Source organism: Lepus europaeus, chromosome 1, assembly GCF_033115175.1.
Source record: "Lepus europaeus isolate LE1 chromosome 1, mLepTim1.pri, whole genome shotgun sequence".
Taxonomy (NCBI): Eukaryota; Metazoa; Chordata; class Mammalia; order Lagomorpha; family Leporidae; genus Lepus; species Lepus europaeus.
In genome coordinates, this window is record NC_084827.1 from 96,306,889 (window position 1) to 96,326,618 (window position 19,730).

At 35.9% G+C, this 19,730-nt stretch overlaps 1 protein-coding gene across 2 annotated transcripts in view; it reads left to right on the plus strand.

Annotated features, from left to right (window-relative positions):
• Positions 1-19,730, plus strand: part of GALNT13 (polypeptide N-acetylgalactosaminyltransferase 13) — a 489,696-nt gene that overhangs the window by 306,448 nt on the left and 163,518 nt on the right. For both annotated transcript variants that reach the window (XM_062199758.1, XM_062199766.1), the window contains exon 6: positions 11,645-11,762. In XM_062199758.1, coding sequence (XP_062055742.1) covers positions 11,645-11,762 — 118 coding nt within the window. The remainder of the gene's footprint in view (positions 1-11,644; positions 11,763-19,730) is intronic.

Genomic DNA, 19,730 nt, shown 5'->3' on the forward strand with positions numbered 1-19,730 from the left:
TGGCCGGCACTGTGGCTCACTAGGCTAATCATCCGCCTGCGGCGCCGGCACACCGGGTTCTAGTCCCGGTCGGGGCACCGGATTCTGTCCCGGTTGCCCCTCTTCCAGGCCAGCTCTCTGCTGTGGCCCAGGAGTGCAGTGGACGATGGCCCAAGTGCTTGGGCCCTGCACCCCATGGGACACCAGGGGAAGCACCTGGCTCCTGCCTTCGGATCAGCACGGCCATTGGAGGGTGAACCTACGGCAAAGGAAGACCGTTCTCTCTGTCTCTCTCTTCGCCTGTCAAAAACAAAAAACAAAAAACTAAAAAAACTAAAAATTATTTCCCTTATAGGTATAATAGAATGATTCATTTAGAAATGTATAGCACATTATCAGTTATGAAGAATTTACACTTTGTTCCAAATAACTTACAGTACATATCTTATTTGTAATATTTATTAGTCAAACTATGTTCCTACCCTGTACCCAGAAATAAATACCATGTACATCTTTAGTTGTCTAAATGAGCTTCACCCATTTTGTTAACATAAAAGGGTCACCTTCTGACTTTAACACTTTGTTGTGGATCTCTTACCTTCAACAAAATTAATTTACTGAAAATACTTTGGCAAGTTTATACCAATTTTGCCCTTTAAAGATGAATTTGATAAGACATCATTTTGTTAGAATGGTGAGTAAAAATCCCAACATTCTAAAACACTATACACATATCCCATATTCTAAACAAAAGGTCAAGTAACCAACTGTATGAAGGAATTATCTATTATCAAGTATGAAATTATATAATGGATTAATTATAACTAGACTGTAAAAACTGGCTAATGTAAGAGATCATCTCTGGTTATTTGTTATGGAAAAATTATTTAACATTGTTCACCTCTTAAACAGATATTATGTCAAGTGGAAAAATAAAATACACATATCCTAACATATGTTTAAAGACACATAAATTATGCCCATTTTAAAAGTATAATATAATAGTACTTAAAGCTTACATAATTTCTCATCAGGTAGATAATCAAGAGGAACCCACTATTGTTTGGATGAAATTACCAAGCTAATTCATAAAGGCAAATATGTACACGTAAAAATCAAATATTATTACCCATCTTTAACTGAAACAAAAGATGAATCATCTTGCCTGCTGCCTTTTAACCACAATTTATATGGCTTTACTGTAGTAACATTAAATTGGATCAAATCTCAGTATATTTTCTTTCCCTTAGTAACTGCATATCATTTCATTTTTCTGAAATACTGAAAGAGCTGGAGCAAGAGAAACAGAGAAACTTCAATCTTTGCTGAAGTTTCTTGAATTTTATGGTGAAAGGTTAATTAATTCACCAGCTCTGTTGTAACAGCCTGCAGGTAATTTTCATCAGCATCGCTGTAATGTGAACATTTTTTGTACTTGTAATCTATTACCTGAGATGTGATCATTTTTCTCACATTGGTACAAACAGATAAATCATTTGAGATGTTAAAGGCAGTTTTTTTCCTACTTGATTAACAGAATTCTGAATAGCTGGAGTGATTAAAATGAGGTGGAAATTTTAGTTTTCTTAGCGAAATGCTTCATTTAAGATGTCACTGATGACAGAACTTTGCAGTCACTATAATTGGCTAGTCATCTCTTAGAAAATCATGCTTCTGTGTCCATTCAGAACCAACCAGAACTTGTGACTTAAACTCAGTTCTACACTTAAAGTAAATCTTAGAATGGTTATACTGACCCTTCTGTTGTCCACCTCTGGGCATTGATATTTTCATTTTCATCATACATATAATTTGTGAATTCTGAAATTATGAGCATGGAATAATATGATACATAATTGTGGATATTTCCCTTTCTTTAATCAGTAAAGTTTCCTCAACATTTTAGTGAAATTATAGGTGCAACCATACAGGAATGAAATTGTTAAAACAGAGGTTATAAGCCAAGAGTTTGTATAACAAATACGTTCTGTATATGTCATTTGTTTCTCCTACATAGTGTTTTACATTTTCAAAAATGACCAACACTAAAAAAAATTACCAACACTTAAAAAATGACATGTTCTAAATAAACATTTGGAATACCAACTATTGAGAAGTCAACAGATCTTGCTACATTCCTACTTGGCAGATTTTGCCCATCATTCTTACTTGACTCTATCAGAGGGAGTTTAGCAGAAATTGCCCATACAGAAGAGACATCTTGCTTTAGGCCAGTCTCCACTTCTTAAAACTGTGTCCTTTACTCAGCCTGAAGGTCAGTGCCCATACATCAGGATTCTTGCACTTAGAGATACTGAGAACCTGTCCCAAGCAAAGTTGGTAAAAATGTATTATTACAGTCAGCCAACTTTATATGATTAGATTTGTCCAGCTCTAATATTTTAAATTTGTGAACCTTCTCTTAGAGACTACTACCTGGAAAATTGCTGAGTTTTTAAACTTATCAAATATGTTATCCACTTATGAATATACATTTATGTTACCTAATGGAGTAGGCAACTGGTAACATTACCTTGTAATTCAAACACCCCTCCCAATTATTTAATTGATTTCAGGATATATCCTGCATTTTCTCTAACCTGTGTAAATTTGAGCTGGTTTGGTCTAGACTATTGAAATCAATTTGATTCCAAATGCAAGTATATATGCATAAATATTGCTGGGCAGTAAATTATATTCTGCACATGCAAAAATGAATTAGGGTCATCTTTGCTCTAAAATTGCTCCCTGTCTGGCACTAGCCTTAGATAAACTGAATGAAGGAAAGAGGCCAGAATAAGGGACCAAGTGTGATGCCCAGGAGTGTATGCTGCTGTTGAAGAGCATGGTTTCAATCTTATTGATTGCATTAGTCTCTTAATTATACCCTGTAAGTGACCCTCAATAAATAGCTATAAAGATATTTGTTTCCACTTTAATTTCTCACTGGCTGAAATAGATTTATTAGAGAACTACAGGTTATTTTTCAAGTCTCTTTAACTGCTTCACCTTTCCCATTATACGATATGGACTCTTTTACATATAGTCATTATTAACATTATTAATATGACTTTTGTCATTCCAAGATACCATGAGAAATATTTCCCTAATGTGATCCTTGCTATCCTTGTTTGCTTGTTTCAGTCCTTGCTATTATAATAATGAAAAGATATAATTACTTTTTATTCTTGATATATCTTAAAGATTTATATAACTTTAACTCACACTTGTCTAAATTGGTACATTTTTCACTTATTTGGAATTAGGAATGTATGAAGACCAAACAAATAAAAATATTGATAATAAATCATATTATGATATTATTTAAGGCTCTGATGTCATTTAAGGCTCCTCCAATTGGAATATCACCCAGTCTTTTCAACTATAAAATGGGAAAATTTTCTGCCTTCCCTGCATAACTCTTGAAGCACTATAAGATATTAAATGAGAAATGTATTTGTGAAGAGTTAAAATTTACATTGCTATATGATAACATGTGAATCACAAAACAAATGTGGCATGTACCTAAAAGCATAAATCAGGACACCAAAGAGCCATCTCTTGCTATTTTCTTTTCCTTCTACAGCATTCCTTTCCATTTCCACAATTTAAAAGTTGATATGTCATCAGTATTTTGCTATGCAATAAAATTTTTGACAAATATAAATTTTAATGACTGCTAATGTCTTGATTTCTTACTTAGCACTTCCTCTAGTTTTTTTTTCTAAGTAGAATCACCAAAGAGATTGCTTGTACTATGTTTTTTCAAGTGATTTCTTCTTTATTTGTAATTTTTATAAATAATGTGACTTAATTAGAATTAGGCAATCAAATAATATGAAATTTGTTTTTATATCCTGGATAAGTACCACCGTTTTATTTTCCCTTACTGGCTCTCATTTATAATTCTCTAAAACACCTTATTTTGTAAGACCTTATACAAATTAAGACAGACCTTCTTATATTTAACAAAATTAATGATTGATTTTTCAATTTAAATTTTTCATTTTAAATTTAAATCCTATCAGATTCTCTTCATTAGCTTTTTCTCAGTCCCACTAACAAATACTTTTAGATTAGAGGGAAAAAAAGTATTTGCATGAAAGCCAGTAAGATACTTCTATAAAATAAAAGATATTAAAGCAGCCACATGAGGAAAGGTCAGTATTATGTGAAGAACAAAGAGTTTGAAACAAAGAATTGAACTTTGAACTATTCAACTGTTCAGCATTCTTGCTCAGTCATGTATGTTAGTTTTGAGAGAAGTAAAAAATTCAGATTTTAAATGAAATTTTTTATATAAATTTTTTAGGCAAAATAGCACTTACAGATTTTATTAATTCCTAGTTATATAGGAGACAGTTTCAGCACTCTCCTTGCAGTTTGTGGAGCTGAGAATACAAAAGGGATAGCTCAAACAGTTTGCAGGGTGATAATTTAGTAACATATTTATATACTGAAAAATGTCATCACAATAACCAAAACATCTTAAAACAACTGGTTCCACTTACCACATTGTTTATGTAGCACCTTCTTATACATTAACTGAAAGTGAAAGAGCGTGTTACCATGTACACCAACTACTGCACATCCTCATAGAAGCTGATAGTTCGACTACTCCTTTATTGGTAATAATGTCCTTAAGCACAGGTTAAGATATTTGATTACTGTACTTGTTGGTAAATGGGTTCTTTGGCAGCAAAATATGTCATTTGACCATCCTTAGTGGAATTTTATGGTTTTCTCATACTTTAAAAATAGTGTTGAAATTGTGTGGGCTCCATGGACTCTGCAGGGTTTGAGTATGCTCCCTTGCTCGGAGGCTAAGGCAGCATTAACTCTTAAAGTAACAGTTTCTGCTGTATGGAAAGCTGCATCTTCATACCTAAATACATACTCAAATGATCACCATAGTGCACAGTGTTTCACCAAACTGCTTATTTTTTCATCTGTGAAAATCTTTAATTGTATTCAACATTTGATTATTAGTAACTCTAATAGGAAAAATATTTTTGTCTTTGCTTCTTTCTTCTGCTTCCTATATTATTAGAATAGTGGACTGAATAAGGAAGGAAGGAGAAAGCTCTTAATATTTGATATTTTGGTTTCCAAAACCGCAAAATAACTAACCAAATGAATCCATTATGTTTTTTGATTTAAAAAAAAAAATAGCCAGGCCTTGTTCTAGCAGTTAAGATGTTGTTCAAGATATCTGTGACCCATATGGTAGTGCCTAGGTTTGAGTCCTGGCTCCAATTCCAAATTCCAGGCCCCTGCCAATGCAGAACCTGGGAGACAGCAGGTCATAGTTCAGTTGGTTGGGTCGCTGCCTCCCTTTGGAGGATATGGATTGACTTCCCAGATCCTAGCTCCTACCACAGCCCTGCCCAGGTGTTATAGAATTTTGGGAAGTGAACCAGTGAAGGGGGAGATCTGTTTCTGTCTGCCTTTGTCTTTCTTTTTTTTCTCCCTCACTCCCTTTCCCTCTACTTCTCTCTCCCTCTCTCCCTTTTCGTCTCTGTATCCCTCTCTCTCCTCTCCTTCCCTCTCCCTTCTCTCACTCTCTCCCCTTTTCCCTCTTTCCCACTCTCCCTCTCCCATTAAAATGGATAAATTTTAAAAATCTGAAGTATGTGAATATCTCAGCTATTTATGGACCACATCCATTATATTCTTGATAAATGAAGGCATACTATTATAACATTATTAAATCACCAAAGGTATTCTATCAAGATTTTTGTTATTTACCATTTTCTGATGAAAACCTTCAGTATTTTTCCATGTTGAATTCTTACCTTTGGATTTTATAAAATATTTAATAACTTAAATTTTAAAGTATTATAATTTTAAACCTTTGAGCCTCTATTAGATGGTAAGGTTTAAAAATCCTGAGATTAGTGAAGGCAGCTTTGATAATCACCAGTTTAGCAGATGTGAATAAAGAACATTTTGTATAGCAATTTCAGAAATAAAATTGCAAGTAACTATGATCATTTGTTTATATTATTTAGTCATTAGTTACTTACCTACTTATTAATGGTCTAATAACATTAAGCCAATGTATTAAATATACTTATGGAAGTGGGAAAATGTACACAGAAATAACTATAATACTCAATACAGCGGCAAATGCCTTCAGAAAGCCAGAGATAGAATGCTATACAAGGTAGTGTATAGGTAGAGTAGAAGAATATGTTCAGGTAGGGTGGAGAGGGTTTGTGTGGGAGGAAGGCTGCATGGAATATATTGTATTTTTGTTGCCCTACAATAACCAAGTTTGATCATATGTGAGGAATTAAACATAAAAGCGTAATTAATGTTCTTGAGCCAATATAACAAGATGCAAAAGTGCAAAATATTTGCCAGTAATAATTAAATGCTTTAAATACAGGAGATTAGATAAAGGTGACGGCAGGGGCTCCTATGGTTTTTTCATTAAAGCGTCTGGAAGAAAATATAAGACATTGAAAGAAAAGCCGAAGTGACAGGGTTTGAAAGTTATAATTTCTATATCATAAATAATGATCACACAGAGAGGATTTTATTTGAAGGAATTACCTGGTATTGAGTGATTAGAAAAGCACAAATAGGGGCTGGTGCTGTGGCATAGTGGGTAAAGCTGCCCATCCCATGTGGGAACCAGTTTGAGTCCTGGCTGCCCAGGTTCAGATACAGCTCCCTGCTAATTTGCCTGGCAATGCAGCAAAGGATTGCCCAATCCTTTGGACCCCTGAACCCATATGGGAGACCAGACAAAGCTCTTGGCTTCTGGCTTCCATTTGGCACAGTCCTGGACCCTGGTTGTAGCCATTTGGGAAGTGAACCAGCAGATGGAAGATTCCCACCCCCCTTCTCTCTCTCTCTGCCTTTCCTTCTCTGTAGTTCTGACTTTTAAATAAAAAATATAAATAAATAAAACCACAACTAATGTGAAGGAGGGAATTGAGAACACACAGATTGTCAGCCTCATAAAATGACAATTAAAGAGAAGTGATGAATGATCTATCACAGGTAAAGTACACAGAAAGAGAAAAGTGCCAAGAGGGACTCTTGGGAGGGCTATATCTCAGATAACAGAAGATAATTATGAAGGATATACATCCATAAAATAAAGCTTTAATTGTGTATCGTACCTGTATGCTTGGTATGAAATTAAGAATTTATACAAGGTCTGACAGCAAGCAAGCAAAGGAAAGGGATGGATTACTAATAAGAATCATAAAATGAACTGTCAGGTTGGTAGAAGGAAACATCTATTGAACAACATAATGGGGAGTAGAGGTGAGAACATTTCTGTTGAGAAGACTGGTGAATTGTGTGAAATGCTTTCAGAGAAGGAAGTTAGGGAAATGATATGGGAGGTCATAGTCAGTGAGGACCTTTGAGAAACAGCTAATTGTAGAGATTAAGAAATGGATCACATTGCACTTAGAAGGTCAAAAGGAGTAGATAGAGTCCAGAGAAACTATCATTTCAATAAGGTTACTAGTGAAGGAAATGAAAAATATATGTCACCAGTTGGCATACATAGTAAGAGGTAGTGAAGATACATTTTGCCTAAAGATGGAACTTAATTGAGCTGGTTTGTAAACTCAAACGGAAATCAAAGACATGAAACATGAATGTAATCTTCAGAGACAGGCATTAGGTCTAGTGGTTGAGATGCTTTGTCCCACATTAAAGTACCTAAGTTTGTTTCCTGGTTACTGCTCTAAGTCCCAGCTTCCCAGCAATGTAAGCCCTGGAATATGGAATACGGCTCTGATGGTCCATGTAATTGGGTCCATGATTGTGTCCCCAGGTCCAAACTTTGGCCTGGCCTATCCCTGTCTATTTTGTGCATTTGGGATGTGAACCAGATGATGGGAATACTCTCTCTCTCTCTCTCTCTCTCTCCCCTCTCTCTCACCTCCTCCTTCTCCCTCTCCCTCTCCCTCTCCCCTTCCCTCAGCTTCCAATTTGTTTCTCCACCCTCTCCTCTTCTCCTGCCCCTACTATTGCAGGTATCTGGGAAATAAACTGGCAGATGGGAGTATACTGCCTCCCTCTCCCTCCTCCTACCTCCTTCCTCTCTCCCTCTGTAATTCTTTCTCCTCCTTTTCCCCTTCTCCTGTCCCTGGGTATTATAGGTATTTGTGAATGAACCAGCAGATGGGAATACACACCCCTTCCCCCCTCCATTCCCCTCTGCCTGTCAGTCTTTCTACTTCTTTCTTAAATGGATTTTAATTTTTTAAATAGTCAATGAACTAGCAACTGAAAGTCTAGTCAGGACAGATGATGGCACAAGTATGAATGCTAGCCCACAGTGAAAAGAAGGGAAATTTGTTTCCTGTGAGATAAGAGCAAGCAGGAGGCCATGAGCAGCAACATCCATGAACACACTGAGCTGGAGCTGGAAGAAGTTCCTGTTTCATGGTTGGGGGAAATCATATTTCATGAATTTCCTTAATCTCAAGATTCTTAAGATGAGTCCAGAATTTCTGGGAAAGAGTCCCCTAAAGAGAAAGGAGAAATAGATTCAAAAGATTAACAGTTTTTGAACTAAGTAGAGCATCAATAATGTGAAATTGTGGTATAAACATTTGGCTGCATCTTATTATTTTCCCAAAAAGTCTGTGCATCTTAGTAGTGGAAGTAGGTAGAGTGAAGGCTAAGTTTACAGAGGCATCATGATTTACAAAAAGAGAACCAGGTCAGACAAAATGAGGATAGCTTAGCAGTGGGGCAGAAGTTGTGCAGAGGGGGGGAGGAGAGAGAGAAGAAAAAAATTCTTAAGTGTGTTAAAAATGTGAGAACTTGGGCCTATTAGACCACTAAGGATGTGACTAAAGATGAAAAATAACCTCCTGTGGAAATTAAAAGGGTTAATGTACTAGAAATTATGTTCAGATAAGTTCCTAGAGTCAAAATCAGATGAAAACTCATTCCAAACTATTCCGAAACCTTAACTAAGTGAAGGATGCTTTTGTTTGGATGACTAACATCATAACAAAAGCAGCAGTAACAACAAAAATAAATTTTGTAGCCTTATTTACTGTTTGTAATTTGCCAGGCACTATGCTAAGACCTATAGTTCTATGAACTCAGTTCATTTTCACCTCCCTACTACGTGATTGATGATGTTCACTGCCATCAGATTAACTATTTAACTCCCTAAAATTGAATGAATCAGTGGGTAGAATTAACACTGTAAGAGCACAAACCTGAAAAGTAAATAACCTCATCTAATTCAACTCTAACCAAGGCTCTTCATTTTCTAGGTACTCTGAACATTTATCGTGCATACAGGCACATGTAAGTAGTTCCTTAGGGATATCACTGAGCAGAGAAGAGTATGTTGCATAACATTGTCTACAGTCTTAAATATTAAAAAGCATATTCACTAGCTGGTGGGAGAGGGCTATCATAGTAGAAACACAAAACACCTCTTTAGGAGCTTCTTTCTTGGGAAATAGAGAATTTCTTGGAGAAATTATAATTTAATTTTTTTAAAATTTTTGTTGCTTTATGAGCGTAAGTGAAAGTTACTTCAATCATTCCTATGGTTAAACATAGTTTATTTTTAGCTATTATATATTTCTCATATGCTTATCTTAATAGGAATTAGGACCAACTGTAGGATGATGTTCAATACATGTATTTAAATTAAAATATGTTGGAACTGTATCAGTTAAGCAGATAAATGCATTGACACTCTGCACTGAGCATTAAAAATTCATCAATTAATCTTAAGCCATTGGTTGCATTATAATAGGGTAATTGCAGCAATTTTTGTTCCCAATTTTATTAAGTAGACTCTCTAGCACTAAAACACCTTCTATAGTTACTGTCATAGATTTCCAAACCTGCATCAGGTGAGGGTCATGGTTACTCCATAATTACCATCTGTTTAGCTTGGTTAGTGCTTCTCATTATAACTCAGAAGGTCAATGATACTGTTCATGATAGGGGCTCAGTACAAATAGAATTAATAAAACTGCTCTGAGACTAACAAAGTGCTCCTGCTCTAACTGATGGACAGTTAATTATGTGGGCATAAAATGGTGAGAGCACTGGGAGAAATACAGAACTTGCAATATGGTAGATGTCCAAGTATAATATTGGTGGTTTTTCAGTGGACTGTACTGTCTAATTAGAGGACATGAGGCTAACACTTGGCAAAGGAGAGCACAATTTTGAGGAAAGCAAAAAAAAAAAAAAAAAAAAAAAAAAAGATTGGTTTTAAACAATCTCACAGACTAGAATGGATGAGCATTTCAAATCTAAGTGGATCCATGTTTCTCATCTTCAGGAGTGCATTTGAATCTTCCAGAAACTGCAGAGTACCAAAGTTTGGCCACAGTCAAGCCAATTAAGTCTGAATCCATGGAGAATGGTATCCAAACATGAATATCTTTTATAAAGGTGCCTTATGTACAGCTGATATGCTAGGAAAGCTAGAAACCACAGTGTTACAACTAACATTCGGAAACTGCCATTACCAGTACAGATCTATTCATGAACAACTAGAAGTTTATTTTATCTGTGATTCACAGTGTTTGCTTAGAAGGACTAAGCCACACATTAACCACTTTCCTCAGTTAATGAAATTAATCCTTCAAAAATGAATATTTGACATGGTCCTTATAGAGAAACTATGAATTTGAGAACCACTAGATGTTTATTCCTAGGGAAAAAAATTAATTTATAGAAAATATCCTATTAAGCCTGTGATTATCCATAGCATTAGATGATTAGTGCTATCATTTTAATTAGATACACAGGGTATACAATTAAATGAAAAGCTCTTGGTTTATTTTCTGAAAATTGTGTATCTTTTAATGCTGTTATATTTTTTAAAAGGCTACAAAGCTTTTCATGGAGAAAACATATCCACAGGTTCCTAGAGTTCATATTACAGTGAGTAATAATTATGTGATCATAGATCACATTTCGTAGTTTTATGAGTAAGTAATTTCTTTTAGAATAGTAGAAAGGACAGTGATACTTCTACACTTGCCTTTCCAAAGGGAAACGAAGTTCCAGGCTTAAGAGATAGTGTTTCATACATGATTTATTTGATCACTTATAAATAAAATATGAGTGAGTGTTTGGCATAGCTTGGGACCCCTCATCCTTATCAGACTGCCTAGGTTTGAGTCCTGGCTCTGCTTCCATTTCTAATTTCCTACTAATGTGGACCTGGGAGGCAGCAGGTGTTGCTTAGGTGCCTGGGTCTCTGCTGCTCACAGGGGAGACCAAGGTTGAGTTCCACATTCGTAGCTACAGGTTAACACAGCCCCAGATGTTGTAGGCATCTGAGGAATCAACCAGTGGGTGAGAGATAGCTCTCTCTCTCCCTCTGTCCCTTCTACCCATCCCCACCCCATCTCCCATGTGTGTATCTTCTATGTTTTTAAAATAAAAAAAAAATTAAAACAGAAAAATACAGACTAAATTGAATTTTATAAAAAATATTTTAAAAGAAAATATGTGAAATAAAATGTTTTTACTTTTAAAATATTTTACACCTGAGTTTTTGTTTATAGTTTGAGATTTTGAGTGGTATTTTTATGTTTAAAATGTCTCAAAAATATTTGCTACGGTTTCATTAAACTCCATACATTGTTTTCAAAAGATTTTCTTTTTTGTTTTGTTTTGTTTTGTTTTGTTTTTCAACTAGGACCCCTACTATGGCTGGTGGCCTATTTTCTATTGACAGAAACTACTTTGAAGAGATAGGAACTTACGATGCAGGAATGGATATCTGGGGTGGAGAGAATCTTGAAATGTCTTTTAGGGTAATTGCATTTTACATTTTTTTTTAAAATTCAAACATACTATGCTATAGCATGCACATAAAAACAGTAATTTACTGTCAAATATTTTTCACTGAGTGATGCAAATTACTGATCAGTTGGTCATTTTAATAATTATTTAGGAACTTTGTTGGAATCCATTGCATGCAATGTTTACTGTTAAATGAGAAATTATAGGTATTTTTAAGTTTTCAAGAATAATTCTTTGATTCGCAGCAAAAAGACATTAATGTTTTCAATTGTTGAAATAAAGAATTTTGTTCTTGAAATAAAGTTACTTTGTGTTTTGGAACTGTAACTTGGAAGTATTTATGGAATCTGAATTTGCAAGTACTGCCTGAGGTTACTGTGAATTAACTTTAGAACGATTTGTAGTCAAAGGCATTCTGGCTAATTATGCAAGTAAAATGAATATTTTTATAACCATGCACATTGCTGGACTATTCAGTTTGAAATATGCAAATTCTTAGAAAATGATCTTCCAATTAAATGAAAATTGAAAATAAGTCCTTGTAAATATATTAGGAAGAATATATTAATTTTAATATTTTGCTAGGTTCAAAAATTTTAAATATGCAGACACAAGTGTAGCTTTAGGCTAAGAAATAGATCCACACTAACTTACTGTTTTTGTTTATTCAAACCATATATATTACACTTTTAAATGAATTGACGATGTTGTTTTTTTCTTTCTAAAATTTAATATTGCAAACTAGAATTCAGTGTTGTGGCACTCTGTTGTACAATGAAATTATTATTACTTAAATATATTTGTCCATGAAGTTAAAGGATTATACCTTTTAATTTCTCATTTAGAAAGTAAAGTTTGTTTTTCACTAATATAAATATGCGCAGGATTGTATAAGAAAATATATAAGCAATATAATACAAACCACGTTTGTTGTTTATAGTGTAGAATTTAGTGAATAGTAGATGAGCTGAATCCATATAGAAGCACGGGAGCAGCCACATAGTATTTTTCTTATGCCTATAAAGTTCCTTTATGGCTGCCTGACTGACACATCAGCTGATCATACCAAACAAAACTCAGCTTCATACTCTGTGTTTTTGTTTTTGTTTTTTTCACCCTCTGGCACTGGTACATCTTTGCAGAACCTTTTAGGATATTTGAGGACTGGAGCATATTACTTGAAATTCTCAAAGTGAAAGAAACAAGAGAGAGTAAGGAAGGAAGGAGAGAGAGAGGGAGAAATAAAATTAATATAATAAAATACTTAAAAGAAATTTGCTTTTACCTTTAGATGTAGTGATAAAAGAGTTTACTCATTCATTAACCAAAACCATTTGAGTACTATGCTGGGATTACATAGGGAAAAAAATCAACATATCAGTGTTGATATGTTGTCTATCTTGTTTCTTTCTTTCTTAAAAATTCTTTCTTCTTCTTCTCTTTCTACCTGATAAGCTTGATTTTCTGGCCATCAACACTTTTACTTTTATCACATAGCTATCAGATTATAGAGCACTGTGGACCAAATTCTCAGTGTATCTTAGCCCATTTACTTTAGCATACCCCTGTTCTGTTTCTTACAATCTGTCTCTCAGGAAAGCTATGTGGATTAAGTGAGATAATACTCCTCAGGACTTTTTATAAACTGTATACAAACTGTATTAATTTTAATTTTGTTATTATCCTTAAAATTAAGATTTGTCAATAACCAATAGTTAACAATTTGGAATTTACTTTAATTGCTCCAATTTTCTTTTCTTTGCAAATCAACAATGAAACCATCAGTATATTTATTTGAAGCATATAACTAAGAAAAAAGGCTTCTAATGTGAAATCCATTTATTTCCAAATTGTACAAGCAATGAAGTGGAAATGAAATGAAAAGTGACATAGTAAATAATGGAAAAATGAAAGGCACAGGTTCTCATTGAATAGAATAGTATGGTAAATGAGGTGAAGAAATGTATTGATCTTCCATGGTTTGTGGTATCCAGGTTTTTAAGTAATAAAAGTAAGTACAGAATTTTTTTTTTTAAATGCCCAGGCAATTCAAATTTTGACAAGTGAAAATATCAGTCATAATAACTTGTTAGACAGAAATCAATTTAGACAAATTTCTAGCTGTGTTTCTTTTAGAACTCTTTGCCTTTTGATAAACTTAATTCATACAAATCTGAGGAAAGTAGATTAATTGCACATGTATAAAACCTGACATTTCAAGGCCAGCATGTGGCACAGCCAGTTAAGCCATTGCCTGTGACACTGCATCCCAAGTGAGTATTCTCTGTTCTACTACCAAACTGCTCTTTGCTGTGACACTGGAAGGCAGCAAATGTGACCCAAGTCCTTTGGCTCCTGGACCCATGTGGGAGACAAGGATGGAGTTTAAGGCTTTTGGGTGTGGCTTGGCCCAGCCCTCAATGTTGCCACCTTTTGGGAAGTGAACCAGAGGATGGAAGATCTCTGTGCCTTCTCACCCTCTCCTCTACTTTTCAAATGAATGAATAAATCTCTCTTAAAAAAACAAACAACAACAAAAAATGACTTTTTTTTTTTTTTGACAGGCAGAGTGGACAGTGAGAGAGAGACAGAGAGAAAGGTCTTCCTTTTGCCGTTGGTTCACCCTCCAATGGCCGCCGCGGTAGGCGCGCTGCAGCCAGCACACCGCGCTGATCCGATGGCAGGAGCCAGATACTTATCCTGGTCTCCCATGGGGTGCAGGACCCAAGGACCTGGGCCATCCTCCACTGCACTCCCTGGCCACAGCAGAGAGCTGGCCTAGAAGAGGGGCAACCGGGACAGGATCGGTGCCCCAACCGGGACTAGAACCCGGTGTGCCGGCGCCGCAAGGCGGAGGATTAGCCTAGTGAGCCGCGGCGCCGGCTACCTTTCTTTTTTTTTTTTTTAACTTTTATTTTATGAATATAAATTTCCAGTGTACACCTTATGGATTACAATGGCTTCCCCCTCCCATAACTTCCCTCCCACCCGCAACCCTCCCCTCTCCCACTCCCTCTCCCCTTCCATTTGCATCAAGATTCATTTTCAATTCTCTTTATATACAGAAGATCAATTTAGTATAAAAATTTCAACAGTTTGCACCCACATAGAAAAACAAAGTAAAACATACTGTTTGAGTACTAGTTATAGCATTAAATCACAATGTACAGCACATTAAGGACAGAGATCCCACATGAGGAGCAAGTGCACAGTGGCTCCTGTTGTTGACCCAAGAAATTGACACTCTAGTTTATGGCACCAGTAACCACCCTAGGCTGTCGTCATGAGTTGCCAAGGCTATGGAAGCCTTCCAAGATCGCCGACTCTGATCATATTTAGACAAGGTCATAAAAGACAGAGTGAGGATAGTAACCAATGATCCTAAGAGTGGCATTTACCAGGTCTGAACAATTATACAGCATTAAGTGGGGAAGAGGACCATCAGTACACACATGTTGGGAGTAGAGCCATTGGTGGTAGAGTAGAGGTTATGATTACAAAGGAATGAGGCCCAAGTGCACTAGACAGGGCCTAGAACAAAGGACAGAGTCATTATTAGAGGAGCTAAGAAAGGTGCTGTCTAAGCTACAATTAAGTTTTCTGATTGAGAGGCAAATAGAACCTGATAGAAGGGGCTTGATAATAATCTGGTGGGCTTTAGGCCTTGTAAATTCAGAGGCCCAGACCTATCTATCTCTTCACATGGGGTATATCCTAAGGGAGGTGTGAACCTCCTAGGGGAAGGCACTCTGTTGACTTTCATTACTTGGCTGGCCTGGGAGGAGAGCTGGCCAGGTAAAGGCAGGGGGCATCTCTAACAAGAAATTTACAGTTCTGCCTGCAATGTTGCTGACCCTACTTGGCCATCCCCTCAGCTGCAGTGGTCACTTTGGAAGTTGGGCTGAGTGAAGGGCTTTTCAGCTTAGAGCCAATAAGATCTGTGGCTCTGACCTGGGCATCCTTCGACTCCAGGGCAGGTCCATTTCCAGTGATCCAACTCTTGGCTGGCATAGCTGCCAGGGCTCTTCACAAGCTGACTTCTGCTGAAGCCCAGGCTTACCACATTGAAAGCCACTGCAGTGGACTGGCCTGTTGGGTCTCCTTGAGGGCAGATCACTGTACAGATCAGCCATTAATAGGCCTGCCACCCAGTGCTTCTGATGCCGAGCTTTCTTTTCCTCCTGGTTTGTGTTAAAGCAGACCAGAGGATGCAAGTCAAGGGAGTGCCCGTGTCCCATCTCTAATCTTCGGTGGCCTGAACTACAAGTCTATAGTCACAGGCATGTTCTGTAGTAGTTTTTCTAAGGTAGACAATGCCCATGAGGAAAATTATATTCTCACTTTAAAACTTTCTTTCCCTTTGTTCTGAAAGGGAGGTTTTTTCTACTTACTGTATACTTCGCTGATGGCGAAGTGAATCTAGCTATGAGATTATTATTGAAGTTCTTATTTTGGCTATGCTATTACAGAAAAATGTTAGCCATCTCTTTTATAAGGTCTAAAGATTAAATTGTGCATCCTACAGATTCCTTCATAATAGAATTAGTTTCCTACCTTGAAGAGAATAGAGAAATGAAAGAACAAGTTGGGCTTAGAATAGAGAAATGAGGGAGCAAGTCCTAGATCGCTTGCTGACAATAGCAATATCACATGAATACTTAGCAAACCGTTTCAACCATTAGATAACAACTTGACTTTTCTTTATTTGACAATCATGAAAATCAGACTCTAATGGAAATATTTAAGTTAATTGAACTTAATATATTGTAACTTCATGTGTTTTCCACAATTTTGATGAAGATGGTTTTGTGGGACACTTTTCTTTAAAGGTTGTAATGCACTTCTATAATCTTAAAATGGAGAGATCTATTATACTCTTAAAAAAGCTAAGAAATCATACATTGGGATCATGTGTTTATACAACCATCATAAAGAGTATAAACCAATCTTAATGATTTTATCCACCTGAACTCTCTCTTTACCTATTTGGCACAGGCTAAACCCTAAGCACATTGCAGTTAGATTGACTTTCTAGATTCTGTGCTTACATTTAGATTTTCTAGTTATCTAAGACACATCTGACTTTAGCCATTGTGTAGACTTTTACCTTTACTCAAAGAAGAGTGTGCTTAATTTTTTTGAAAACTTTAATTTATAAATATAATTTTCCAAATTACAGTTTATGGATTACAATGACTTTCCCCCCCCATAACTTCCCTCCCACTCGTACCCCTCCCATCACTCACTCCCTCTCCAATTTCATTCACATCAAGATTCATTTTCAATTATCTTTATATACAGAAGATCGATTTAGTATTTATTAAGTAAAGATTTCATCAGTTTGCACCCACACAGAACATAAACTGTAAAATACTGTTTCAGTACTAGTTATAGCATTAATTCACATTGAAAAACACATTAAGGACAGAGATCCCACATGAGGAGTAAGCACACAGTGACTCCTGTTGTTGACTTAACAATTTGACACTCTTGTTTATGGCGTCAGAAATCTCCCTAGGCTCTGGTCATGAGTTGCCAAGGCTATGGAAGCCTCTTGAGTTTGCTGACTTCGATCTTATTTAGACAAGGTCATAGTCAAAGTGGAAGTTCTCTCCTCCCTTCAGAGAAAGGTACCTCCTTCTTTAATGGCCGTTGTTTCTACTGGGATCTCACTCACAGCTTTCATTTAGGTCTTTTTTTTTTTTTTTTTTTTTTTTTTTGGCCAGAGTGTCTTGGCTTTCCATGCCCAAAATACTCTCATGGGCTCTTCAGCCATTGAGATAATCATATGGTTTTTCTTCCGAGGTTGTTAATGTGGTGTATCACATTGATTGATTTGCGAACACTGAACCATCCCTGCATAGCAGGGATAAATCCCACCTGGTCTGTTTGGATGTTCTTTCTTTTTTTTTTAATTTTTTAAAGGCTTTATTTCTTTTTTTTTAAACTTTTATTTAATGAATATAAATTTCCAGTGTACAGCTTATGGATTACAGTGGCTTCCCCCTCCCATAACTTCCCTCCCACCCTCAACCCTCCCCTCTCCCGCTCCCTCTCCCCTTCCATTTGCATCAAGATTCATTTTCTAACTAGTACTCAAACAGTATGTTTCACTTTGTGTGTCTATGTGAGTGCAAACTGTTGAAACCTTTATACTAAATTGATCTTCTGTATATAAAGAGAATTGAAAATGAAAATTGAAAATGGATGTTCTTTCTGATGTGTTGTTGCATTCTATTGGTGAGAACTTTATTGAGCATTTTTGCGTCTAAGTTTATCAGGGATATTGGTGTGTAATTTTCTTTCAATGCTGCATCTTTCTCCGGCTTAGGGATTAAGGTGATGCTGGCTTCACAGAAAGAATTTGGGAGGATTCCATCTTTTTCGATTGTTCTGAATAATTTGAGAAGAATTGGAATTAGTTCTTCTTTAAATGTCTGGTAGAATTCAGCAGTGAATCCATCTGGTCCTGGGCTTTTCTTTGTTGGGAGGCCCTTTATTACTGTTTCAATTTCTGTCTCAGTTATGGGTCTGTTTAGGTTTTCTATGCTTTCCTTGTTCAATTTAGGTAGGTTGTATGTGTCCAGGAATCTATCCATTTTTGATAGATTTCCCTGTTTGCTGGCATACAAGTCCTTGTAGTAATTTCTGATGATTCTTTTTATTTCTGTGGTGTCATTATGTTTCCTTTTTCATCTCTGATTTTATTGATTTTGGTCTTTCCTCTTCTTTTCTTAGTTAGTTGGGTCAACGGGGTGTCAATTTTATTTTTTCAAAAAGCCAGCTCTTCGTTTTGCTAATCGTTTGTAATGTTTTTTGGGATTCAAACCTGTTGATTTCTTCTCTGATTTTAATTATTTCTCTTCTCCTACTAGATTTGGGTCTGGATTTCTGCAGTTTTTCTAGGTCCTTGAGATGAATTGAAAACTGATTAATTTGGTGCCTTTCCAATTTCTTGATGTAGGCACCTATTGCTATAAACTTTCCTCTTAACACTGCTTTTGCTGAATCCCATAAGTTTTGGTATGTTGTGTTGTTATCCTCATTTACTTTCAGAAAGTTTTTGATTTCTTCTATGACCCATTGTTCATTTAGGATCATGTTGTTTAATCTCCACATGTTTGCATATGCTGTAGGGATTCCTGAGTTGCTAAATTCCAACTTCATTCCTCTATGGTCTGAGAAGTTGCATCGTATGATTCTAATTTTTTTTTTTTTAATTTGCTGAGACTTGCTTTATGGCTTAGTATTTGGTCAATCCTAGAGAAGGTTCCATGTACTGCTGAGAAGAATGTAAATGCTTTATGTGTAGGATGAAAAGTACTGTAGATATCTGTTAGATCCAATTGGGCTATAGTGTCATTTAAATCTACTGTCTCCTTGTTGATCTTCTGTCCAGTTGATCTGTCTATTTCTGAGAGTGGAATATTGAAGTCCCCCAGTACACACATATGTAAGTAGCAGGGACCCAATTATATGGATTATCATCTGCTGCCTCCCAGCATTCACAGTAGTAGGAAGCTGAAATCAGAAGTAGAGCCAGTACTCAAAACTGGCACTCTAGTATGAGACAAAGGCATCCCAAGCAGTGCCTTAGCCCCTGCACCAAATGGTTGTCTCCTATATATTTTAAAACATTGAATGAGTAGGTGTCATAAATAAGGCCAATTAATATTTCTAATACAACTTTATCCAAAAGAAATGTTAGAATTTTATTTTGGGTGTTAGCTACTATAAATGCTCAATTTCATATGTATTTCTAGAAAAAAAAAATGAGCAACAGGCAAATTAGAAAATAATCAAATGTAGAAAAGCCTTATCAAACATAAGCAGAACAGGTATTATTCTTAAAATTATAATAACCAAAGGCTTGTTAATTTTGGTAATTTTATCTTTCATTAAAAATTGTTAGTTCACAAAAATATTTTAGTACACCTATCTTATCATATAGGCTTTGCTATGAAACCTCATCTCGTAGA